The sequence below is a fragment of the Saccostrea echinata genome, unplaced genomic scaffold (assembly GCF_033153115.1).
Source record: "Saccostrea echinata isolate AGI-Se365-2 ecotype Australia unplaced genomic scaffold, CSIRO_AGI_Sech_v1 ptg000041l, whole genome shotgun sequence".
NCBI classification, from domain to species: Eukaryota; Metazoa; Mollusca; class Bivalvia; order Ostreida; family Ostreidae; genus Saccostrea; species Saccostrea echinata.
The window spans coordinates 5,321,464-5,349,439 of NW_026889790.1; the positions used below are offsets into that span (position 1 = coordinate 5,321,464).

Consider the following 27,976-nt stretch of genomic DNA (forward strand, 5'->3'; position numbering starts at 1 on the left):
CATTTAAATATTCCTAAAGACCGCCCCTCTGGTTCGCGCTCTTTTAATGCAATTTCATATTTACGTGTAGTGCTTTAAAGATTTAAAAACAATTGGCTTAAATTTATGCAGTTAATGGAGAATCTAGCACTAGAACGAACGCAGTCGCCAGCATCATACATTTAAATAAACCGGAAATAAGTAATCGAGTCGGGGAGGCCATATTGTTGCAATTTTAATGGCGGTTACACACTAAAACTAGTTTGACAGGTGTTTGTCGAAAGTAAATTTAGCCGAAAGAGGGAGCATTTTGATACCTACGTATTTCTTAACTCATTCATTTCTGTTAAAGAACATTTTGCAAATGATTTGATTTTTGTAAACATTAAGGAATGCATGCGGAAGTGTGTGGTTGTTGACCCTCCGGATCAGCATGCTGAATGGAGGAGGGGACAGTCTTTGGAACTTGTATTTTTATTATGTAACTGTCTCATTTGAGTAATTAGTCTGAGACGGACGCTAAAATGTCCAACTTTGACCCGGAGTACAGAATTCGACTGGGGAAGATAGAAGAACGTCTGAAGGATCCCAGCTCGGATTTGAACATCAACAGTCTCCTGGTAAGGCGTAGAATATTTAAAGTTCCAGGGGAGGGGGGTACAGAGAGGGTGCAGGGAAGAGTCAATTTTGGTGGGAGACATGTAAAAACTAGGAGATTACAGGTAGTGTCATTCATGTTTGAATCCTTCTGAAGGGGTGGGGACTCTAAATTATTACTGTAAACAAAATTATTAATGATAAATCACATTTTCACCCCAGTAAAGAAGCTTGAGGTTTAGAATATAATAACTTATTATTTAACAAATCCTATGTTTATGTGGCTGATTAAATTACAAGAGTGGTGCTAATCTTTGTATTAGAAAAATAGTATGTGATTGTGATGGGGGTTTAAAGAAGGGTATGGGTATTTCCATCATAGTGTTTATGTTGAAGAAGTACCAGAGAGAAAGTGATGTACTCTATTTCAGAGAATAAGCCTGGGTATCTCATCTTTTAGTTTTACAATCTAAGAAATGAATTTTTTTCTTTCTTAGACAAGGACATACTCTACTTGCATTAGATAGAATGTTCTATCGTTAAAATGATAAATGTCCTACGGACCCGGTTTAATGTGGTGAGGGCCTGTCCCGAGACACAGTTAGATTATTCTAACTATACTTGCATGTCTTTGAAATATTAATTATAGAGGTTGTATGCTCCTGTTTTCCTGTAAATCAGTACATTTAAAATTTGTCATGTAGTGTGACAGAACACATCTACAGTATATCCAGGAGAGAATTAAACTTTTAACAGGAGAATCACTTATGAATCATTACTTATTTACCATACAAAATTAACTTACTTTTATTTATAAAGTGAACAAATTTCCTTGTTGAAATTTACTTATATTTGTTTTTACTCCAGGATGGGTTATCTGCCCTTGTCTGTGACTTGGATCATCCTGCCATCCGAAGAAACAAAAGTGTCGATCAATTTCTTGTAAAATGTAAGTAGAGAACTGTCACTTGTAAAATATAAGTAGAGAGCTGTCACTTGTAAAATGTAAGTAGAGAACTCTAGCTTGTAAAATGTAAGTAGAGAACTGTCACTTGTAAAATGTAAGTAGAGAACTGTCGCTTGTAAAATGTAAGTAGAGAACTGTCGCTTGTAAATTAGAAGTAGAGAACTGTTGCTTGTAAAATATAAGTAGAGAACTGTCACTTGTAAAATGTAAGTAGAGAACTGTCGCTTGTAAATTAGAAGTAGAGAACTGTTGCTTGTAAAATATAAGTAGAGAACTGTTACTTGTAAAGTGTAAGTAGAGAACTGTCACTTGTAAAATGTAAGTAGAGAACTGTCATTTGTAAAATGTAAGTAGAGAACTGTCACTTGTAAAATTAAGTGGAAAAGCAGTGACACAACTTCATAATTTTTAAAGCTCCTTGTGAAGTTCAAGAACAAATTGTGAAATTATCATAGTACTTAAGACCATGGAACACTAACTGGCAAGATGGGAAATATGCAGCTCAGAACCATTGGAGGACAGATTATTTACATGTATATTATTTATTTTCCCCAAAAATTAATTCCAAAGTCTGATAAATGGTCACTCATTTGGTCCAAAAGAATAAAAAATATAGCATTTAGATAAATTCATAAATGACTACAGCTAGTGTATTTTCAGGAATATAAATCTATAATTATGTTAACTAATGGTGAGCAAAACATTTTAAGTTGAGAGAGGTATTTTAGTTTTCTTACTATTAAGTATTATAATGGAATAATATATGTAAAGCTTACTTTATTGTGTAAATTGTAAACCATACAATTGTTAACACATAACTCAAAGCAATTATTACAATTCATATCTTTATTAATGGCTTCATTAGACACTTATGTTTTATCTCGACTAACAATTAATTTCAGATGGGAAACCTGTGGATTTTGTGAATAGTTGTCGTATGAAACATGCCGATTTTGAAGTGGTCAAGGTTATTGGGCGAGGAGCCTTTGGAGAAGTTCAGCTGGTAAAAAAACCCCACAGATTGTTTTAAAACTTTATAATATTTCTATCCTCAACATTTCATTATCATATACAGATATAGTCATAACAAAAATGTCTCATCATGATTTAAAGGTAACATGATGAATTATTCAGAGCTTGACGTTAACACTTGTCCGCTTGTTCGGGACCAGTGAAAAAAAATTACGGACAAATGAATATTGCTGGGACTTATCCGATTGGACAAGTACATTTAGATGTAAAGAAGTCTTCAAATAATATAAAGAATGACTGTTTAAAGTTTATAGACGGAAACAGTATATAAAAATTGAACTTCGATTCCGATATGGATCGCTATGTAATTGAGTTCACAATCGATCAGGATCGAAGTTCACTAATTGCATACTACTGCAAAGGCATAGAACTTATGTCGTTACGAAGTTTGGATTTTGTTTGATATTGACAGTTTCACTTGGAAACATTGAATGTTGTTGTCAGGACAGAAAGCCTAGATAAAATTTTGTTTTATGTGTTTGTTGTATTTATCAATAACATCACGAATCAATCAAGCACATGTAACTAAAGGACTTTGTTTTAGTTTTCAAGTTGACAGTATTAGATCTTTATTAAAAATTTTGGACAAGTGTATTTGAAGTTCGGACAAGTAATTGACTCGGTCACTTGTCCAAATGGACAAATAGGAAAAAAGTTAATGTAGAGCCCTGCTATTTATTAAGTTAAACTTAAAGCCTTGCTTACTGAAGATGGATGTAATTTATTTTTTAGGTTCGACACAAATCAACTAGACGGGTGTATGCAATGAAACTCCTTAGTAAGACTGAAATGGTGAGATATATTAATAGTATAGATATTGGTCAACTTTCAGTTTCTTCTCTGACTTATATTTATTAATAAAATTCGTGACCATTTTGTTCTGTAGATTAAAAGATCAGACTCAGCATTTTACTGGGAAGAAAGAGAAATAATGGCTAATGCTAATAGCCAATGGATTGTACAGGTAAACATTTACATTCCCTATTTATTTTTCTTATAAAGTGATGCCATAACATGGATAGGGAGGTCAGAAACTTACAGTGATGATTTTTATTTTGACGTCACAAATGATGAACTGTATACAAGAACAACATCATAAAGAAAATAAAATAATACTGGAACAGTAATGGCTGCTCTCTCAATTTTGCAATAAAGTGTGGTGGTGTGATCGTGTCATTTGAACAGGCATACATAAATGTAATAATAAGTATTGAATTGTAAGTTTTAGATGTTCATTATGTCATTGTTATGAGTTTGAGTCTTTGTTCTCTGTCTACAGTAGGACAACTTTCTCTTCTACACACAGGCTTCTCACTAGGATTTTGCTAATTTGAGTCCCAGGACTCAAGATTTCTGACAAGGTTGCATCCCAGCTAAATTTGATGCGTCCCAGAAAAATTATGTTGAGTCCCAACTGAGTTATTGCAGTATCCTTCCATCCAAACATCAAAAAAATCTTTCATTATTTTAACAGTTTGTTTACGAAATATTAACATATTCAAATATGTAAACTGGTGATGCATCCAAGCCATACTCTAAAATACATGCATAATCAATTACCATAAAAAATAAAGCTAAAATTAGCTGTTGCATAATCAATTAGTACCCTAAAGTTGACTGTATACAATCACAGGTGTCTTGTGCAATGAGGCGTAACTAATCCTGTCGGTCGTCTGCACTGGGTGAAATTCACAAGATAATCAAGCCGCATTGTGTATACAAGCAGTAATTATGGTTTCTAGATAAAACCCAAAATTCAAAAGTGTTTTTTTTTTTTTAAAAAAAAGCTACTTTGCGTTTACAGCTATCGGAGTTTGGCATGCGACACTATTATGACTATGGACTAATAAACATGAAATATCTTATAATCAATCCCTGTTTAAAAAAAAAATAGAAATAGATACAAGAAAAGTTGTTTCTAGGATAAACTTTATGATAGTTACAGGAAGGTTTCGATTAAATATTTCTTTGACAAATCCTAACATCTGAAATCTCCGGTTTTCGAAAGCACCCGAATTTTCTCGCTGACGAGGACACGTCCACTCATGAGTCTGCAGACGCATCGTTTTTAAGAACCTTGCGTCCCAAATAATTTTGCTGCGTCTAGGACGCAGATTCTTGCGTTAATGAGAACCCTGTACACACTGGTGTTTTAGGTCAACTTTCTCTCGTGGATGTTTCTTTGTTTTAGTTCACGTTCCCTTTGACAAGTTTTGACTATAATGACAGGGTTCCACATTTTGTCTGACTGTATAGAACTGGTATTGAAGCTGCATCACCTTTTTTTGGGGATGTGGTCTTTATGGAGTCTCTCTCTAGCTATCATTTATTTATTGTTTTTATCATGACTGTGTTTTAGTTCCACATTTCATCTAGCAATATAAATCTGATGTTGAACTACTACATTACTATACTGACTTTGTGTTGTAGCTCCACTTTGCCTTTCAAGATGCCAAATACTTGTACATGGTGATGGATTATATGCCAGGTGGTGACTTAGTTAACCTTATGAGTAATTATGATGTGCCTGAGAAATGGGCAAAGTTTTACTGTGCTGAAGTAGTCCTGGCTCTCGATGCAATTCACTCCATGGGCTTTGTTCACAGGTAAGGCTGCCCAGTTATAAGGGGATATATTTAAGAGATGAATTTAATTTAGTTGAAGCGGTAGCACTTCATGATAAATATGCAGGTGTGAAGCATTGTAGTTCATGTTCATGTACCTCATGAATTCTCAAAAATTAAATTCATATCCTATATTTACATTATATTTCTGATGACTTGCCACATATTTTTGTCATTCAACAATCATTTTTGAAAAAAAAAGTATGCACTATTTTTTTACTTCAATCACATCACAATGGAAATATTCTTACTCATCTCACGGTAGTTCATGAGAACATGAACTTTTTCTAATTTGCAAAGAATCTTAAGGAAAAATATTTGGAAATGTAAATATAAATGTATGAGACTACACACTAAATTTGATACATGAAGTAAGGACAATAACTGATAATTTTGTATTATAGTGTTCAAGAAATTTATTCTTTCCTTGTAATGCTAACCTGGGGTTTACACATGATATTCAGAGTGTAATGTGTTTACACATGTATATCTGATGTAAATTGCTTTTATGTTTTTAGGGATTGAAAATATGTTAATTTTGTTATGTTTCTAGTGATGTAAAGCTCGATAATATGTTAATTGCTTAATGTTTTTAGGGACGTGAAGCCCGACAACATGCTTCTGGACAGTGGGGGTCATCTAAAGCTGGCAGATTTTGGGACATGTATGAGAATGGATAAAGTGAGTCAATTTAAACAATAAAATGCTTTGTTTTGTTAAAATATGGGGATTAATGTTGCAGCTGTTGCAGAAAAAGGTACACAACCCGTTTACGCGGTAATTTTTTCTCAATAGCTGCAATGTTAATTCCCGTACTAACAACCAAAGAAAGACATTTTATTATTTATATTTACCTCTGTATAAATAATCATATAAAGTAAGATTAAGTATGTTAAATATTATATTATTGAAATGTACATCATTGTTTGTTTTATTGATGGAAGAGCCACACTGCACAAGGAATCTATACAGGTGGCTTGCTTAGCAGTGTTTACTGACTGATTAACAACCTTTTACTGACTGATTAACAACCATGGTTTTCTTAAGAAATATAGGCGATAATATTTAGTGGATGTAAATATAATGTCATCAAAGAAATGGATTGTATGAATACAAATTGAATAATGCTCATCAAGTGCAGTTTAACTTAAAAAGATTTATACATGATGAGGTACACCCTCATATAGTTGATTTATTGCTTACATTATCTTGACATTAATTTTGCCTGCATACTTATTTTTCATTGATTTTTTACAGAACAGTGGAATGGTAAGATCTGATACAGCGGTGGGGACTCCGGACTACATCTCACCCGAGGTTCTTCAGTCCCAGGGACGACCTAATTTTTATGGGAGGGAGTGTGATTGGTGGTCGGTGGGGGTGTTTCTCTTTGAGATGTTGGTGGGTAAGTAACACACTCACCTGTGACAGGTGCACTTGAACTGACCTAATTACCTGTTGTTACCTTATCACTAAGTATGAGAGGATTGTCATGGCAACATTTAAAAACTGAATTGTTTAAGAATATGCTTTACAAATTTTTAGTTAATGTTGAATAACTTTCAGTGGTTTATCCTGTATTAATGCATTTGCATGACCATGTATGTGTAAGAGTGAGTTAAAACGTAAAATCGTATGTTGCTTTGTTTCCTAGGTGACACCCCATTCTATGCAGATTCCCTGGTAGGAACATATGGAAAAATCATGGATCACAAAAACTCACTTAGCTTCCCAACAGATATTGAGATTTCAAAAGAAGCCAAAAGTTTGATTTGTGCCTTTCTTACTGACAGGTCAGGGACAATGAATGTTTTATCATGAATCACCAGACACTGAATATTTTTTTCACTCATCACCAGTAACTGAATATTTTATTACTAATCATCAGTTTTATCTGCTTTAAATAAGATCTTTAGTATTAAATCTGAGAATAATCACCTTCTTCCAATTAATGAATCATCAAGTATAAGTGTAATTTTTGGGATTTTTGTTATTTTTCATTAATTTTGTAGGACGGAGAGATTGGGAAGAAATGGAATAGAAGAAATAAAGACACATCAGTTCTTCAGAAACACAGACTGGACGTGGGATACACTGAGACAAGGTAGTAACACATAATATCATAGCTTTGTTATCCTTTATTTTGACTTGGAATACATTAAGACAAGGTTACCGTAATAACACATAGCAATCCTCTATTAACTGAAAGCTGAATCTCATGATTCAGTGGTCCATTATTGATTTACCCTGTGCTTAAGTTGAAATATCTTTTCATACACTTTAATTTCTTTTTACTGAATGTATTCAAATATAAAAATTATATTTTTCCTATTTGGCATTTATCTCTAGTCTTTCATATTGCTGGAATAAACAGATGAATCACATGTAGCATGCATGCTGCCTGATGTCTCTGAACTGCACTCCTAGATGTTTTCTTGCTTTGCCCTGTAAATTTCTGCTTTCTATAAGTTCTGTTTTCTTTATTTATTTTTATTGGCCGCAACACCTTTGTTTCCGAGCTTTTTAGTGATGTAGACACCAGTAACTTTATTTTACCTGTGTATTTTAGCTGCACCCCCAGTTGTTCCCGAGCTCTCTAGTGATGTAGACACCAGTAATTTTGAAGACATAGAAAAAGACGATACCCCAGATGAATCCTTTGCTGTTCCCAAAGCTTTCGCTGGAAACCATCTTCCATTCATCGGCTTTACATACAACAAAGAATACCAGTATGTATATGCATAAATATCACTGAACATCATTTAAGTGTAATCATTTCTAGAAACTTATATATATGTATACATATTCTGGGGATCATGTTTGGTTTTCTGTTTTTCAGGCTACTATCTGAATCTGGTCCTAGTGTAAGTATTGATTTACGTAAAAAGTCATCAATAGTAAGTATGTGTTTAGAACATGTTACAATATTGGATATTTACTTTCCAGAGTCACCAGACGAAATCAGTAAGTGAATGCCTTGTATATAGACTAGATCACACGTAGCACTTTCTTTTGGGTTACTGGCAAATTGTCACCCAGTGTTAATTCTGTGTCTTTTGGATAGGCATGGGCGAACTGAGTCACAATAAACATGTTTATATACCTGTACTTGTAAATGAACTCAGAATATGTACAGTCAGCTAAAGTAATAAGAAGCAAGATTGACATTCTTTTAAATAAATCAACTCAAAGTAAGAATGTATGAAATTAGAAAAATTTGGACAACAGTCTCCGTTTTTGACAATTGTTTCAGTAGCATGCTGTAGAGGTACTTCTGCATGGGATTAATTTAGACTATGTACACAGTCACAAATTTCCCATAGAAATTTGTCACAGCACACTTTGTGAACATTGAAGACATGCAATGGCAATGAAATCCACGTAAATTTCCACCCTTTGATTGAACAGAAATTGTGATTCTGTGGAATTATGAATCTGTGGCAGAAAGTACATTTACAGTATGTTAAATTCACCTTGCACTGGGTGATGATATGCACATTGATGGTTAATCTGTTATGAGGAGGGAAATATTGATGAAAACACTGAATCACATTTCATGTCTCCACCTTTTTATGACTTTGTCAAACTCTGTTTGGGATGCTGTGACCGTAGATTGGAATGATGAAGTATACATCTGTAGTTCTTTAGTTTGAAATGTTCAGGATTTAATTGTTAGCTGAATGCATTGATGATGTAATAGGTATCTGGAATATAGCATGCTTATGTAGAGTTAGAAGATTGGATTATTGAAGTCTGTGTGTGCAGGGTTTTATAACATTCATATCTCATCATCCCTGCTTAAATTTTATTTTTGTTACATTTTCAGGTTTCATCTATGGATGTAAGTACAGACATGCTAATTAATGTGGTAAAATCATCTGTTTTCTGTAAAAAAAAATCAAAAGTAACAATTAAAGATGCATGTACAATGTGATTAAATTAGTTAAAGTCTACTTTTGAATATCAGACAGGAAGGATAGAGCAAAAATTAGGTCTAAATTTAAAGTATTCAAGTGAACTTTGATGATAGGGTACTGATGTTTGTGTTTATCTGACAGGGAGGGTAGTGTATTGATGTTTGTTTATCTGACAGGGAGGAGGAGAGGGAGACAAGAGGTTCAAACAAATGGAGGAACAGATCCGCTCACTGAAAGCAGCTAAAGAGGAATTAGAAAATAGATACAGGTAAACAGAAAATAGATACAGATAAACAGAAAGAAGATATAGGTAAAGAGCAAGTAGATACAGGTTAAAAGAAAGTAGATACAGGTAAACAGAAAATAGATACAGGCAAAAAGAAAGTAGATACAGGTAAACAAAAAGTAGATACTGGTAAACAGAAAATAGATACAGGTAAACAGAAAGTAGATACAGGTAAAAAGAAAGTAGATACAGGTAAAATGAAAGTAGATACAGTGAAACTTGTCTAATCCAGATGTTGTTGTCCCCCACTTTCACTGAAAGTGGGGGATATTAATTTGAAAGTAGATACAGTGAAACTTGTCTAATCCAGATGTTGTTGTCCCCCACTTTCACTGAAAGTGGGGGATATTAATTTGGGTCTGTCTGTCCGTCCGTCTGTCTGTATTTCTGTCTGTCTGTAACACTTTCGTCTCTGCGCGATATCTCGAAAACCCTTTGAGCTTTCGCAATAAAATAGCTTATGTTTTGTTGTCATAGAAAACAAAATAACTTATAATTTTGCATTGTTGAAACAAAATAGCTAATGATTCTGTGTTTTAGAAAACTAAATAGCTAATGATTCTGTGTTTTAGAAAATAGAATACCTTATGATTCCATGTTATTAAAAACCAATTATCTATGTGATTTTGTGATATAGAAAAAAAAAATAGCTTATTATTATAGTATAAGTTTCTATGTTACAAAATAGCTTGGGATTGTGTGTTTTAGAATGGCTCAGTCTGATCTGGAGAGACTAAATATGGAGGAACCCCGCCTTAGGAAAGATTGCCAAGAGCTGGAGAAAAATCTAGTCTTCCTCAAACGTGATTTACAAGAGGTAAGATCAAATGTTATTTACAGGAGTTAAGATCAAACTTGATTTACAGGAGTTAAGATCAAACTTGATTTACAGGAGGTAAGATCAAATGTTATTTACAGGAGGTAAGATCAAATGTTATTTACAGGAGGTAAGTCACTGTAAGATCATTAAAATTTTGTCAATGGAGATACAAGAGATATAGAAGTCTGAAGACAAGAAAGCTTATAATTTATTTCTGTGTTACAGAACCAGAGAAAGTTGAACATGGAGCTGGAACTGAAGAAAAACCTGCAGTCCATGCTGAAGGATAAGGAAAAACAGTTGGAGGCTGAAATAAAATCTCGTAAGGAAGCTTCAAACAGCAGTCAGCAGGTCAATGAAAAAATCTACAGTCTAGAAAAAGTGGTAAGTCCTTAGTGGGACTTTAATCAGTGGTCAACAGGTCAACAAAAAAATCTACAATATAGAGAAAGTGGTAAGTCCGTAGTGGGACTACTTCAATCAGCAGTCAACAGGTCAATAAAAAAAAATCTACAATGAGAAATAGTGGTAAGCCCTTAGTGGGACTGCTTCAATCAACAGTCAACAGGTCAATGAAAAAAAATCTACAATGTACAGAGAGTGGTTATAAGTTTTCAGTCTATTAAAATAAAATGGCTATGTGGAATTTATACAAACTATTTATTCACATTTTCTGAAGGAAAATTAAAAAAAAGATGTAAGACATTAAGATTTGGCAATTTGTATTGTTATTGTCTTCTAGCATATCAAAGAAAGAGATTTGATGACTTATTATTTGATGTTTATTCTTTTTCAACAGATATCAGATTTAAATGAAAAAATAAAAACAGAGACAGAAAGTGCCAATAAATACAAGAAATCATGTGCTGAATTACAACAGGTAAGGGTTACAATACATGTAGGTACTCTAAGAATGACATTGATTAAGAACTACTTAACAATGTATCACATTAAAAAAGTTTTAAAATAGATGTAAATGCTGAAAAATGGATTGAATTAGAATCACTTTAAGAATTACACTGAATAAGGATAACTGTAAGCATTACATCATAACACAGAAATAATAATCACAATGAGAATTAGATAATTTTAACTAAATATTACATTGTTATAAAATTACAGAACTTACAATAAAAATACATTGTCTAAGCATAACATTGTAATTGAGTTACAATAAATAATCTAAGAATTACCATAAGTAAGTAATGTGAAAAAAAACCTATGTATAATTTAATTTTGACTTAATATTTTATTTTTTTCAGAGATACAATATATCAGAACAGAGTTACACTGAGCTTAATATGAAATACAATGAAGTCCTGAGTGCTAAACAGTCCTTACAGAAAGAAGTGCTAGAATTACAGTCAACTTTGGAACATGAACGGAGCAGTAATCAACAAGTGTCCTCGCAAACATCAGAATTATCCAGTAAGTTACTGTAGATGTCCTCACACACATCAGAATTATCAGGTAACTGTAGTTGTCCTCACACACATCAGCATTATCAGGTAAGTTACTGTATGTGTCCTTGCATCAGAATTATCAGGTAAGTTACTGTAGTTGTCCTCACACACATCAGAATTATCAGGTAAGTTACTGTATGTGTCCTCACAAACATCAGAGTTATCATGTAAGTTACTATAGGTGTCCTCATATATATGTATCACCTTACTGACATAAACACTAACCATGAGGCTAGTTATAAAAAGTGTCCTCAAAGATAGAATTTTTTGTGATTTTATACAGCTTTTTCAACAGAAGAATTAGGCCATTTACAGAAAATTTATTGGTGAAAACATGAGTTTATCACGAAAAATAAAAGTGGTTGCAAGATCCTCATCTTTATATTTATTTCTGTAGATCGAATCTCATTATTAATGTCGGAAAAAAGAAAATCTGAAGATCGGGAAAAGGAGCTGACGTTTGAACTTCAGAGAGTTAAAGACTCGGTGATTCGATTAGAGAAGGTGAATTATCAAATGTTCAAATCAGGGGAGAAAAACATTTGAAATTTTTAAAATTGTGCTGAGAAATAACATTGAAAATTGACTTTTAAAATCTGCCCATTCTTAAAATTCTTAAATAAAGAACGCTTTAAAAATTTGATGAGCTGGGTTCTCAATATAATCATGACTGCAAGAACACATGAGCTGTCAATCATTGAAAATTTAAAGATTTGATTGTCCAAGAATTTAAATTTTAAGACTTTGAATGTATCAGAAACAAGATTTTTTTTAGTAGTTTTAAGAGTACAAGGTAACTATTCTTGTACTTTAAACAGAGTAAGAGCCACGTAGAACTGGAGTTAGAGACGTATAAAAGAAAACTAGAGACTGAAATCGGCAACCATCAGGAGACCATCAAAAGGTTTAATGCCGATAAAAAAGACATTCTATTGTCCAAGGAGGAGGCAAGGACATCAGCCATCAACGGTAAGACATGATTATGATTGGGGAATTTGTGAATCAGCCATCAATGGTAAGATATGATTATGATTGGGGAATTTGTGAATCAGCCATCAATGGTAAGATATGATTATGATTGGGGAATTTGTGAATCAGTCATCAATGGTAAGACATGATTATGATTGGGAAATTGTGAATCAGCCATCAATGGTAAGACATGATTATGATTGGGGAATTTGTGAATCAGCCATCAATGGTAAGACATGATTATGATTGGGGAATTTGTGAATCAGCCATCAATGGTAAGACTTGATTATGATTGGGAAATTGTGAATCAGCCATCAATGGTAAGACATGATTATGATTGAAGAAATTGTGAATCAGTCATCAATGTGATGATGATTTGGTGAATTTGTGATGACGATTTGGGGAATTTGTGATGACGATTTTGGTTCATGCCTCATTATTCATTATTATTTCTACATTAAAATACTTGTACTTGTTCTAAAGAATAGCAGGAATTAGTCAAATTAAAAGTAAAGAGTGTTCAGGCAATGTAGATAGAATAACAATTACTCTCTAACATGAAATAAATGGCTCCCATTTGATGGAGATTTTGTTTATTGCAGACATCCAAGTAAAGCTTGACCAGGAGAAAGCGACGCGGGTTACTGTGGAAAACCAATTACTACAGGCAGAGAAGGAAAAATCTGAGCTCAAGGTGGATCTGTTACAGATGACACAACAAGTGACAGCCGTTCAGGGCGAGCTAAAAAATGAAAAAGAAAAGGTACTTACTACATCATTAGTAGTTACAGTGAATAAGATAAGCACTGTGTCTGTAGGAAGCTATTTAATAATTGATCATTCTAGAGAAAACAATTCACTTACATGATTGAGGTAAGTCAGTGGAGTTATGTTGAAAAGTAAAATTTCAAAAGTTTCATTAATTTTTAACTTTATTTTTTTATAACTAGGTTCTTGTTTGATGAAACCGTGATTTGGTCAAATTTAACTGTTATGATTCATTTGTTCTGTGTTTGTTTATTTTCTGTTGGAAACCCTGTCATTTAGTGCTTGTTCACTTTATTTTCATAATGATCTGAGATGTAAGAATGCAACTTTGATGATAAAATAATGAAAAAATGAAAAAGGTGAAGGTTTAAAAAGATTTTAAATCAAATCTTGAAAATGAAGGTATATCCATACATTTTATTAAATAAAGACTTTATTGGTTGATAGATATTCCTCAAACATATTGTTTTACTACACAGCAATGGAGGGAAGTGTTTTCACAAATGGGTTTTTAAATCGTTTTTTGAGTAAGCTTATAACTTTTTAATTTTCAGTCCAAAAATTATTCCCTACAAGTAGAGCAAGAAATCCAGAGAAGAAATCTGATGCAGGGCGACTTTAAGAGCCAGACTCATGATCTGACTCGCTACAAAACCATGGAGAAACGGCTGAACAAGGTAACTAAACAATATGTCATCATGTTTGTGAATTGCAGTAAAAGTTAAATTCTTATACATGTACATGTATTTAAGATTTCAGATTTAATAATCAGAAAGTATTGAATTGTTTAATTTCTATTGTAGGAAATTGATGACCTGAAGGAAGAGAAGAGAAATTTAGAGGAGGAATTACGTAAAGTTAGAGAGTATGTACAGTTTATTTGTATACATTCAGGAGTGGGTAAAGCTATGCATATACATGTACATGTATGAAGTTCAGGGAAATGCATATTATGGTAATGTCATTTCTGGGAGTAAATTCTGTAGATCACTGTAATATATCGCAAGATCTTATTTTCGTGTGAATACAATAGTGTTTTTATTGGCAAGACATATATTGTAATTTTTGTGAATCTCTGATCAGGTAATTTGTAGTATTAACCTTGACCTGTCATCTCCTGTGTCTGCTGTTAAGTGTTGAATAAATACTAACAGTTTACAAATGTGTTTTAGGATACTGGAAATATCACTTAAGTAAATTTTCTAATTTAAGAACAATTTACTCTCAAGAATTTTATTCTGGCAAATTGTGAGTCTGTCAAAAGTACAAGTAAAAAGTTCCTGCTTATTAAAATTAATATTATGCAACGTCAGAGAATGATTGTTATAACTGTAGTGTGTGTTTAATCAGGGGTCTTAGATATTAAAATTTGAGGGAGTTTCACATTGATGCTAATTCTCATACTGATGATGATACTTTATATGCATAATTATTTTTCATAAAAGTACATGTATTTTATTAATAAAGATAAAGATGTTTCTCTGATATAGGTTTTATAAAAGCAAGGCTAGGGTATTATAAAAATAAATAACTGACATTTGACTTGAAAAATGTGCCTATTTTTACAGAGATCTGTCTATAAATGATCTCCAGATGAAGGAATTACAAGATCAGCTTGAGGCAGAACAGTATTTCTCTGTAAGTTATATCTATACGTGTAATTTTCTGTAAGTTATATCTATACATGTAATTCTCTGTAAGTTATATCTATATACGTGTAATTCTCTGTAAGTTATATCTATACGTGTAATTCTCTGTAAGTTATATCTATACCTGTAATTCTCTGTAAGTTATATCTATACATGTAATTCTCTGTAAATTATATCTATACATGTAATTCTCTGTAAGTTATATCTATACATGTAATTCTCTGTAAGTTATATCTATACATGTAATTCTCTGTAAGTTATGTCTATACGTGTAATTCTCTGTAAGTTATGTCTATACGTGTAATTCTCTGTAAGTTATATCTATACATGTAATTCTCTGTAAGTTATATCTATACATGTAATTCTCTGTAAGTTATATCTATACGTGTAATTCTCTCTAAGTTATATCTATACGTGTAATTCTCTGTAAGTTATATCTATACCTGTAATTCTCTGTAAGTTATATCTATACATGTAATTCTCTGTAAGTTATATCTATACCTGTAATCTCTGTAAGTTATATCTGTACTTTTAATTCTCTAAAATAGAAGGATCTTTCCTGCATAAGTCACTGTACAGCCTGTTTTGATTTTTTCAGTCGTTGTACAGAACTCAAGTAAAAGAGTTGAAGGAAGACGTGGAGGAGAAGGGAAAACAATATCAAGATGTTACCACTGACCTTGAGAGTGTCCAGCACGAAAAGTAAGTACTAACCACTGACCTCGAGAGTGTCCAGCACGAAAAGTAAGTACTGACCTCTGACCTTGAGAGTGTCCACCACGAAATGTAAGTACTAACCACTGACCTTGAGAGTGTCCAGCATGAAAAGTAAGTACTGACCTCTGACCTTGAGAGTGTCCACCACGAAAAGTAAGTACTAACCACTGACCTCGAGAGTGTCCAGCACGAAAAGTAAGTACTGACCTCTGACCTTGAGAGTGTCCACCATGAAAAGTAAGTACTAACCACTGACCTCGAGAGTGTCCAGCACGGAAAGTAAGTTCTAACCACTGACCTCGAGAGTGTCCAGCACAAAAATTAAGTATTGACCACAGACCTTGAGAGTGTCCAGCACGAAAAGTAAGTACTGATTTCTGACCTTGAGAGTGTCCACCACGAAAAGTAAGTACTAACTACTGACCTTGAGAGTGTCCACCACGAAAAGTAAGTACTAACCACTGACCTCGAGAGTGTCCAGCACGAAAAGTAAGTACTGATTTCTGACCTTGAGAGTGTCCACCATGAAAAGTAAGTACTAACCACTGACCTCAAGAGTGTCCAGCACGGAAAGTAAGTACTAACCACTGACCTCAAGAGTGTCCAGCACAAAAATTAAGTACTGACCACTGACCTCGAGAGTGTCCAGCACGAAAAGTAAGTACTGACCACTGACCTTGAGAGTGTCCAGCATGAAAAGTAAGTACTGACCTCCTACCTTGAGAGTGTCCACCACGAAAAGTAAGTACTAACCACTGACCTTGAGAGTGTGCAGCAGGAAAAATAAATACTTACCACTGACCTTGAGAGTGTTCAGCAAGAAAAGTAAGTACTGACCTCTGACCTTGAGAGTGTCCAGCATGAAAAGTAAGTACTGACCTCTGACCTTGAGAGTGTCCACCACGAAATGTAAGTACTAACCACTGACCTCGAGAGTGTCCAGCACGAAAAGTAAGTACTGACCTCTGACCTTGAGAGTGTCCACCACGAAAAGTAAGTACTAACCACTGACCTCGAGAGTGTCCACCACGAAAAGTAAGTACTGACCACTGTATAAAAGTCAATTGCGAACTGATCTCAAGAGTGTCCTGCAGAAGATTTTCAATGAAAATTGGTAAATATACAGTACTGGCCACTGTTTAAAAGTCAATTACATACTGACCTAGAATAGGTACCTCCTGATCTTGGAGCAAGTGCCCCACTACTAGGTTATAACAATACATTATTTAAGTTTGAAACATAATTTCTTATAAGTACATGTACATTCTTTAAGAATTATTGTAATTAAATTCTTCTCTCCGTTAGAACATGTTAAAACTTGTAGGCTCATAATTTCTATAATGTAGGTTTAGTCAGAGTAGTGTTTTTTGTTTATAAGTATCCCTGTATTTTATTGTTGATGAAAAGGATTCCCTTTAAATGTTGACCTAGGTAGTGTGTTGATTTTAGGAATTCATTTTAAATGTTGGCTGAGTTGTGTTGATTTTAGGGTTTTCCTTTAAATGTTAACATAATAGTTGTTTTGATTTTAAGGATTTTTCTTTTAAAATGTTGACTTTATAGTTGTGTTGATTGTAGGGTTTTCCTTATGTTGACTTAGTTGTTGTGTTGATTGTAGGGTTTTCTATCATGTTGACTGAATCGTTATATTGATTTTAGGGATTCTCTGGCTGCTCAGCTACAGCTGTCCCTGGCGAAGGCTGACTCTGAGGGTCTGGCCCGGTCTATAGCCGAGGAACAGCTGTCTGATGTGGAAAAGGAAAAGACGTATCTGGAACTGGAAATCAAGGAATTGATGAATCGCCATAAAACGGACCTCAGCAAAAAGGAACACATGATTCTTGTGGTAATGAATCTTGTGAACTATTAACTCTGGTGTAATGCTTATTGATTTCAATTTACTTCTTAGAGTATTTTATATCCAACCCAATTTTCTGTTTTAGTTTCATGAGTGTAATGCACTATGCAAGCTTGAAAGACTGTTTTATTTTAATTTACATGTATTTCAGTTGGAGGAGTCCAAACGAGAATTTACAAAAGAAATTGAGGAGGTGCGGTCGGAGAAAGAGGACATAGAAAACAAGTTAAAGACAGTTCAAGAAGGTTAGTTACTGCCAGATAATAGCAAGGTTATGATCAGAAAAGATGTCCAATGACTGAATTTGTGTAAAAGTGAATGAAATATTGGATTATTTATTGATATCAAGGATGGGAAACTGAAGGTAACAATTTAGACAATTTGTGTGAAACAACAAATGTAAAGTTCTGGTCTTATAAATAAGACTGATATTTAGGTCTAAAAGATCCTGTCAGTCTGATGAATGTGGTCTATATTTAGAACTTCAGGTAGTTCAGTCGCAGTCTGGTGGCTCAAATACAGAAATTGAGAAACTGAAGAAAATCTTGGAGGAAGAAAAACTCAAGAAAATCCAGGTAAGTCAATGTACAGTTGATCTAGGTAAGACAATGTACAAGTTGATCCAGGTAACACAATGTACAGTTGATCCAGGTAAGACAATGTACAGTTGATCCAGGTAAGACAATGTACAGTTGAAGAACTTCTCTCTTGACTGTGATCTAAATATGCAGATCAGTTATATGTTACTACACAGAGAACATAATAGCCATCATTGAGTGAGTAAATTTCCTTTCACAATAACAAAGCTGTGATTTTACTACATGTGCTTAGTACATGTAAGTGTTTAAAACACATGCTTACAGTTTCTCTTTAAAACAGCCAGCTGGCTTAGGCTGACGGGATTTATGAGTTATCTTCACCATTTTCATTGACATTTGTTGTTTTGTAGGCAGTCAATAAATTAGCAGAAATAATGAATCGAAAAGGATACCAGTCCAAATCCTCAAAAAACAGTGCTGCGGAGCAGAATATAAAGAAGAAAGAGAAAGAGATGAGAAGGCTTCAACAGGATTTACATATGGTAAGATACGATAAGTTATCTATCAGTTTGACAAAAATGACTTTTGGATTCTATTAGTTACACATTGTAGGGTGACTTATTTACTGTATGTATCAATATGATATGAGATAGAATGGTCTCTTTCATTATTTTTGGGTCACTTAGAATACAGTGAATCACCTGATTACCTTAGAATTATGAATTAGTTTTAAGTGAAAGGTGTTTTCCTACACAAACTCTTATTCAAAAATTTTAGAGTATATTTTATATTTGATGTTCTTTATAAAACATTGCTGTTGTAAGCACAAATACTTATAACTTAGATGTCTTACTTTATACTGTTTTAATAATTGAGAATCTTTTTTTTTATAACAGGAGAAGGAAAAGTATAACAAGATGGTGGAAAAGTATTCACGAGATTTGTCAGAGACCCAGGCGGCGCTTTTTGAGGAGGGGCAACAGAAGGGGAAGTTACAGATGGAACTCGACGCAAAGGAGAGCGAGATTGAGCAGCTCCGGCAGAAACTGGCCGTCATGGATAACATGTCTATAAATAGCTCTCATCTCGAGGACGGGGACCTTAGTCTGACCAGTACATGTAAGTTATAAAACTGACCAGTACATGTAAGTTATACAACTGACCAGTACGTTAAGTTATGAAACTGACCAGTACATGTAAGTTATAGAACTGACCAGTACATGTAAGTTATATAAAAAGTCGCTATGGAGGAGTCAACATAAAAAAAAATATCTTAGTCTTACCAGTACATAGTCTGACCAGTACATGTAGTCTGACCAGTACATGTAGTCTGACCAGTACATGTAAATTATACAACTGACCAGTACATGTAGTCTGACCAGTACATGTAGTCTGACCAGTACATGTAGTCTGACCAGTACATGTAAATTATACTACTGACCAGTACATGTAGTCTGACCAGTACATGTAGTCGACCAGTACATTTAAATTATACAACTGACCAGTACATGTAGTCTGACCAGTACATGTAGACTGACCAGTACATGTAGTCTGACCAGTACATGTAGTCTGACCAGTACATGTAGTCTGACCAGTACATGTAAATTATACAACTGACCAGTACATGTAGACTGACCAATACATGTAGTCTGACCAGTACATGTAAGTTATACAACTGACCAGTACATGTAGTCTGACCAGTACATGTAGACTGACCAGTACATGTAGTCTGACCAGTACATGTAAATTATACAACTGACCAGTACATGTAGACTGAACAGTACATGTAGACTGACCAGTACATGTAGTCTGACCAGTACTGACCAGTACATGTAGACTGACCAGTACATGTAGTCTGACCAGTACATGTAAATTAGAAAAAAAGTCGCTATGGAAGAGTCAACATAATAAAAGATGAGAAAAAAAAAATATCAAAAATTAGTGGAGGTTTTCACTCCAAACACATATTCCATATGTTTGTAACAGGAGAGCAGACAAATGCAACGGAACGGTCTGGGATTCAAACCCGGGCTTTCTTAATCTCCAGTCAGGTTCTCTACCAACTGAGCTATCTGGCCACTGGCGATCGAACCTGTCTGACTGCCACATATTTAATTTTAGTTAAAATTGTTTATTTCCGTATGTTTACAGCCTCCAGAATCATAACAATAAACGAGTAAAGGCTTCAATGATGTGTTGAATATCTTATTTCACAGCTTTCTTTGATATTTACACCAACATGTACATATTTATAGCCTCCAGTGACATTTACACGGGTTATAGTTACAGCCTTCTTTTGATATTCGTTATATTTACAGCTTTCTTTGATATTTACACTTACATGTACATATTTAGAGCCTTCAGTGACATTTACCCTTGTTATAAACTTCTTTTGATATTCGTAATATTTACAGCCTTCTTTAAAGTTTACGCTTACATTTATATATTAAGAGGCTACAATGACACAGTACAGGCCATGAGTTTTCCCCGTCGCATGGTGGAAAACACACCGTGTGAAATGCTCTGTGTTACACCGTGTACACGATTTGAAATACACAGGTAGGCACACCGTGCCGCACCGTGTGTAGAAAAATCCCTCCGTGCCGCACTGTGTTGGTAACATTACAGAGAAAATCGTTTGGTTCTGATAAAAACTTTAAAATTTAAAAACAATTAATCACTTTGATTTTTATGTATAATTATCGTTTTAAAATCTAGAAGACATTGACTGTGCTCTGAATCGTACTAATGACATATGTAGTAGGATGAAATATCGGTAGCAGAAATGGTTTTGAATTTATCGTGCGCCCAGAAGTTCATATTTCATAAGGTTATTTAGTTACTTTTTAAAATTATAATTTGGATTGAAATTTTTAATGTTCGAAGAATTTTATTCCATGTGCTCATGCAACGAAGAAAGACTAAATAGCATGATCCATCGAGCTGCATTAGATGTAGTAGACGATCCGAGCTGCAGTTGTTTTAGTATACAATCAAAGCATTAATTATATATTCCTGAGTAGAGCACATTCATTTTGTTAATCTTATATTATTCTGAATTTATAAGCGAGAATTGACAGCAAAAACACGAAATCCTTGTGTACAATATCATGCGTATTTCTCGTAACAGATTTTCATAAACTAGTATTTTGAAAATCCTTTCAGTGCAAGTATGTACTGGTAATAAATTTTTCTTTAACTGAATAGTGTTTAAAGAAACAATGCCAGAGAGAGAGAGAGAGATCCTTTCGCATAAATCTAAAAAAAAATCTTTCTTTTTATAATGTCCAAGAGTATTTCTCGTAACAGACGATTGTCTTTATCTTTTCATAAACTAGTATATATGCTTTTAAAATCTTTTCAGTGTAAGTATTTATAATAAGTTTTTATTTAAATGAAAAACGTGTAAAGAAACAATGAGAGAGAGAGGAGAGATTCTTATAAATTTAATTCTTCGTTTTATTTATATTACCAAAGTCACAATTAACCAATCTATAATACTATTTAAATTCTGTAACTTCGTTTCATATTCAACTCATTTACAATATGTGTTCAATCAATTTGTTCTCCGTAACACACAAAATCCTTGTGCTCTACCTGTCAATTGATCAAAATCGCACAAACGCTAGATGGCCCTGAAAGTTTGTTCACGCGGAAAGTATTTCTCTTGTGATTTGAAACATTCTTATGGTCAGTTCCGAGTTTACACCTTTCTTTAAAATATATTGGGATGCAGCCGGAGGGTCGGGGCGCTGTATGTTTATCACACCTTTCAAATTCTTTCGTCCTGACGGTATCATGTGTATAACACTCTAAAGTGACTTCCAGCTGAATTCATCTACCGGGTTACACCACCAGTCCACTACACGTGTACTTTGACTTGATTTTAAACTTACTTGTAAATTATCCTTTTTCAGACACATATAAACAATAATGACTGTTTTATTTCACAGTAATGTAACATAGAAATCCACAGACTTTCGATTAATTTTTAATTAGCTGAATTATATCGCTTTCTAGAAGCTGCGGGGGGGGGGGGGGGGGGGGGGGGGTAGCAAACATAATGCATGTAGCTTGAAAGAGGCGAGGTATTTTTTTTTTTTTTTGGTTATAACTACACATTTTCTTCCTTAACACCATGATAATACGTTGACCATGTCATTGAGAAGCTTTGTTCTAAACATCCCCGCTCTACATTCGCTAATTGATTTTTTTTTTTCGCAAACCGTACGACACATTTTTCATAAAATAATCTCGGAATAAGGTAATATTTGTACAGTAGTTGAAAAGCAGATTTGAGTTACCAAAAGTCGGCTTTTTGTGTGTGTGTGTGATATTTACCTCCATGTTTTACATGATTTAATACAGATTGCAATAATCCTTAATCGAAAGTATAATTTGCCGAGTAATACACAGTAATCAGAGAGCAGAGTTCATGTGTGTATCTGACAGGTTTTTTGATTTTATTTATTTAGATGCATATATTTTTAAAAAATTCTTTTTAGTACGTAGAAAATGATTTTTAAAATAAACCATGCATCTGATAAATACCACATATGAATGCATACGTATGGTAAAAGAGATCTTGTTACGAAAATGACTGTAAATGAAAATGAACACAGTTATAATCAAGAGAAAAGACAACCAGGTAATTAATTTATGAAAGTGTATTCCTTCGTAGTGTAATAAAAGTCTGACTATTGAACATATTTTTTTCTCTTGTATAGTTAGGTTTTTGAAACTTGACTTACATGGATGTACATACACATTTTGAAGAGTTTGTATTTTGCTGGACAAGAGCACGTTGATCTTAGATTTTATGGCATCTTATTTGTTCAAACATCTGTATATCGGTAAACAAGTAGTAATATCTAAAAAAAAAAGTGAAAAAATCTGATTTCAAAGGAAATTGATATTATTGATTAAATAAAGAAATGAAAAGTTTTTATTATAAGTTCTGCGTGATATTGTAATGGGACACAGTGATACACCGCGCGTACACACCGTGTTACACGGTGCGCAGACACCCTAACTTCAAAGACACCGACATTGATCGAGGTCCACGCTAAAGCGTGGACTTACGGTCTACGGGACCCCGTGTTTTTCGGGGAATACTCGTGGCCTGTACTGTACTTACCCTTGTTATATTTACAGCCTGCAATGATATTTCTCCTTGTTATGTTTACAGCCTCCAGTGATACTTATATGGAGGGATGGTTATCAGTGCCAAACAAACAAAACATAAAGAAGTATGGATGGAAGAAGCAGTATGTTGTTGTTAGCAGTAAAAAAGTGTTATTCTACAACACAGAGGCAGATCGACAGAATGTCTCAGATCCAGTTCTAGTGTTAGACATAGAGTAAGTATTAAATATCAGATGTACAGGGGAGGTAGACAGAATGTCTCAGATCCAGTTCTAGTGTTAGACATAGAGTAAGTATTAAATATCAGATATACTGGGGAGGTAGACAGAATGTCTCAGATCCAGTTCTAGTGTTAGACATAGAGTAAGTATTAAATATCAGATATACTGGGGAGGTAGAATGTTTCAGATCCAGTTCTAGTGCTAGACATAGAGTAAGTATTAAATCTCAGATATACTGGGGAGGTAGACAGAATGTTTCAGATCCAGTTCTAGTGTTAGACATAGAGTAAGTATTAAATATCAGATATACTGGGGAGGTAGACAGAATGTCTCAGATCCAGTTCTAGTGCTAGACATAGAGTAAATATTAAACGTCAGATATACTGGGGAGATAGACAGAATGTCTCGGATCTAGATGTATGGTGTAAATGTGTATTACTTAATTGTGTAGAGTATAAAATTCTTAAAGTAAAAATGTTATTGTAGATGTTTGTTCCATGTGAGGCCGGTCACACAAGGAGATGTGTACAGAGCGGACTCTAAAGATATTCCAAGGATATTTCAGGTGCAGTAGTAGTCATGTAGAAATATTTGTCTCATTGTTAGTGGACAATTGACAAGAAATATCTCTGTTACTACTAAAATTGTGCATTTCTTCACATTATATACTCATAAATTTTATAATTATGATTGTTTAAAGTATATTGATAGCTGCAAATTGATTATAAATTGATGCTGTAAATAATTAAATTATTCCCTGTATTGTTAACATGAGTTATGTCATGAAAATAATGAAGTGCTCTGTTATAGGTGCTATATGCTACAGAGGGGGAGAATCGACGGCCCGAGGAAATAGGTCATGATAATCTCCCTCAGGTTAGTTATAGAAGAAATAGGTCATGATAATCTCTCTCTGGTAAGTTATAGAGGAAATAGGTCATGATAATCTCCCTCAGGTAAGTTATAGAGGAAATAGGTCATGTTAATCTCCCTCAGGTTAGTTATGGAGGAAATAGGTCATGACAATCCCTCAGGTAAGTTATAGAGGAAATAGGTCACGATAATCTCCCTCAGGTAAGTTATAAAGGAAATAGGTCATGATAATCTCCCTCAGGTAAGTTATAGAGGAAATAGGTCATGATAATCTCCCTCAGGTAAGTTATAGAGGAAATAGGTTGTGATAATCTCCCTCAAGTTAGCAGGGTTGTCCCCATGACCCGGGGGCCGAGGAATTTCCCCGCCTATAATGACGTTATCCTCGGGTTACTCTAGTATTCTTCGTCAACCTCAAGTTAGGAGAGGAACCCCAGACCCTCTTCTACTTTTTGAATGTCCCAAGCTACTTCAATTCTTAGGGACAACCCTGGGTTAGTAATAGAATCATCAGATTTGTCACTTCATTCAAAGGATGTACATACATGTCATCAGTTACTACAGATTTGTATCTGTTATGATACACTAAGGCAATCTTAGAGCAAATTTTATACCAGCTTGAACAATGGAGTTTGTGACAAGTTGAAGAGAAGTACAGTGTAAGTATGCAGAGGATTTATCTGTGTTTTAAGTTTGCCTGGTAACTGAAATCACAATTATAAGATAGAACACTAGTGACTACTGATAATCCTTCACTCTGTTCGTTCAAACATAAGAATTTTATTGTAGGACAAGTCTGCCGTGGAGAAACATAAAGGCCACGAGTTTGTACCGATTCATTACCGTACTCCTACCACATGTGATTCCTGTAACAAGCCAGTGTGGCACATGCTTCATCCTCCACAAGCTCTAGAGTGTAGACGTAAGTATTCTTAACACACCAGTGTGGCACATGCTTCATCGTCCATAAGCCTTAAAATTCATTGTTTTTATTGGCAGAGAAATTTATTAATAAATATTGTATAAGAAGATAAGTTTCACAATTTTCATTGGCTGAAAGGACATCATAAGATATTCATCTCTTTCTGATATTGATGTGAAGGCATGTCTGCAGAATGTGACATAGCATGATTCAGTGTTTCTTCTTTAAGCAAAAATGCCTATATCAATCTTGAAGTTTTTCTTAGCCAACTCAGGTTAGCATAATGGAGAATATGACAGCTAAAATAATAAAAGTTAAAAAAGCCAAAGCAGTCTGTGCTTTATGGGAATTTTATACCCTAACAAAAAAGTTTAAGGACTTAAGAGTTTATTACATATACCAATCCACACATATCATATCATTTTGGATTGAAAATATAACTTGTGGACCAGTGTATGGTCATTATAGGGTTATAGAACCCATGTCAAGTTATATTGACTGAAGATACAGAAAGTGATATTGACTTTGCAAGCTCAGTTGATATCAGCTTCTGTGGCTTTGGTCAATATTACATAGGTTCTGATAACCACATATCAGCGTATACTAAAAAGTCCATAATTGTATATAACATTTAATGTTCCTCTTTAAGAAAAATGATTTTCAGAGATATTTAGAATGATCTGTGATTGACTGTGTTGGTTTACTGTAGGATGCCATACAAAGGTTCATAAAGACCATTTAGATAAAAATGAAGAATTTGTAGGATATTGTAAAGGTAAGTAGATGAGAATTGTAGAATAATGTAAGAAAAAAGAACTGTAAGATAATGTATAAAATAGCAAATGATGACTCAATACTTTACCAAGGTTAATTTTCTGGACAAACTGAAAAATGTTCCTGGTCTTTCATCTCTCATGTATGATTGAACATAAAAAAGAACAAACTTGTATTACATTTTTGTCAAAGTCTAAATTAAAGGTAACTTGAAGTCATGAAATAAATTAACAACAGATATATGTTTTGTAAATCTTTGCCTTTGATAAAGTTATTTCTTGTGATATCGGAATGTCTTGTTTTTCAGTGAACTTTGATCAGAATATACAGGCTAAGGAAATGCTGCTGTTAGCAGAAACCACTGAAAAACAGAAGATGTGGATCCAACACCTCAGTAAAAAGATTAAAGGGAAAGGCTTTGCCGTCTCAGGAACAGGGGGGTTAGTGACTTTTATTATAAATTCATCTTAGCTAAAGGCTTAAGTGAACTCTGATGATCAAAGGATGTTTGCCTGTTGCTTGTTCTCTGTCAGTGGTAAACTTTTCACATTTTTAACTCCTGAAGAACCACTTATCCATTCAACCAATCTTAGCACATATTTGAGTGAAGGGGATTCATATTTATTCAATGAAAGGGTCACACACTCTTCCAAGGGGGGAATAATAAAAAAATAAGGAATCTTTGATGGCATCTTTAAAAATATCCTCCTCAAAAACTGATAGGCCAGAAAATACAAAACTTAAAACTTCTTGATACAGTGTTAATTCAAGTTAGTTCACATCATAGCCGCTTGGGAAGGGTAGTGCCTCAATATTAGAGTAAAGTTTTATTTGAGACTGTTAAGGAAAAAAAATCTTCTCAAGAACAGCAGAGTTATAATTAGTCATATTTTTATTTTGCAAGCATCTTTAGGCAATGTAGATTTAAACAAATTGTTCAAATGGTGGCCAAAGTTTTGGAATAAACAAGAATTTTTTCTTGACAAATCTTTTCCTCAATAATATCAGAATAAACCAACAGCAGAGAAAGATAATAGATAACAGAGACATAATTTAAATTCCCATCAACTTGACTGTGTAATTCAGACAATTCTGATGATGTACCTGTATATTCTAGATTCTATAACATTCTCATTTGATTTAATAGGGGTTTTTAAAGTTTGTGCTACATATATTATTTTCAGGGAAGGTATCATTTTGCAAATTTGGAAAATAATTATGATGTTTAAGAAATTGTGAGGCGTACCTGTACATGAGCATGTATAAAGTACTTATTTTTTATTTTTTCTTCAGGCCTACACGAGGCACAAGACAGTACGCTTCATTTGGAATTCAGGGCCGTCAGCCTAACGCCCGTTCCTCTTCAACTCTTCCATCTAACAGTCGACCATCATAGCAGCTCAAACCCTCCCAGGCTAGCTTGCCTGACCCCAGGCCTGCTTAGCTCACCTGTTAACTGAAAACATTTAGTGACTCTGATCAAAGTCACATAACCATTACAAATAGTAGCTATTATTTATTTATAACAGTTATTCTTATACATTCCTTGACACGTCTGTTCATACATTGTTCAAGGTTTCTAGCTGTCCGAACCTGCTTAAATGTACATTTATATCATTATTATGTAAATAAAAAATGTCAATTTTTACCATGTGATTATTATTATTATTATGCTGATATATTGAGAAGGGATACCTTAAACAGTGATAATGGAAAATAAAGCATCAAATACCTAGAGCAGTCAAGAAAATGGCTGATATATCTGAGCTGTCATCAATGTTTCATGAAATGGTATAAATTCTGGCTTGAAGTACTTAAGATTTCTGAAATACATGTATAAGATGCTGCAGGGCCTT

The 27,976-nt window shown here is 34.0% G+C and overlaps 1 protein-coding gene across 2 annotated transcripts; it reads left to right on the forward strand.

Annotated features, from left to right (window-relative positions):
- The first annotated feature begins 181 nt into the window (after nt 1-181).
- On the forward strand, nt 182-27,768 carry LOC133200875 (rho-associated protein kinase 2-like). Of its 2 annotated transcripts, XM_061336695.1 has the most exons (38): nt 182-599; nt 1,444-1,525; nt 2,446-2,546; nt 3,308-3,367; nt 3,462-3,539; nt 5,006-5,181; nt 5,796-5,880; nt 6,457-6,604; nt 6,854-6,992; nt 7,212-7,303; nt 7,769-7,928; nt 8,039-8,063; nt 8,146-8,163; nt 9,026-9,040; nt 9,293-9,384; nt 10,111-10,219; nt 10,448-10,606; nt 11,022-11,102; nt 11,485-11,650; nt 12,083-12,189; nt 12,504-12,654; nt 13,257-13,417; nt 13,977-14,099; nt 14,226-14,287; nt 14,991-15,060; nt 15,670-15,773; nt 17,448-17,634; nt 17,798-17,891; nt 18,127-18,221; nt 18,596-18,727; nt 19,082-19,304; nt 23,374-23,545; nt 24,038-24,116; nt 24,362-24,427; nt 25,214-25,346; nt 26,056-26,121; nt 26,428-26,560; nt 27,414-27,768. In XM_061336695.1, the coding sequence occupies exons 1-38, from the start codon at nt 504-506 to the stop codon at nt 27,514-27,516; spliced, it is 4,143 nt and encodes a 1,380-aa protein (XP_061192679.1). In that variant the 5' UTR covers nt 182-503; the 3' UTR covers nt 27,517-27,768. The 2 variants fall into 2 exon arrangements, with proteins under 2 accessions (XP_061192679.1, XP_061192680.1); XM_061336696.1 differs by lacking the exon at nt 8,146-8,163.
- Nucleotides 27,769-27,976: the final 208 nt, after the last annotated feature.

What these genes read in the sequence shown, in the direction of transcription:
- LOC133200875 (XM_061336695.1), top strand. Translation starts at nt 504, where the DNA reads ATGTCCAACTTTGACCCGGAGTACAGAATTCGACTGGGGAAGATAGAA. An exon ending in CGATCAATTTCTTGTAAAAT is followed by an intron (nt 1,526 to 2,445) that starts GTAAGTAGAGAA and finishes AATTAATTTCAG; the next exon opens with ATGGGAAACCTGTGGATTTT. An exon ending in CGGTGATTCGATTAGAGAAG is followed by an intron (nt 12,190 to 12,503) that starts GTGAATTATCAA and finishes TACTTTAAACAG; the next exon opens with AGTAAGAGCCACGTAGAACT.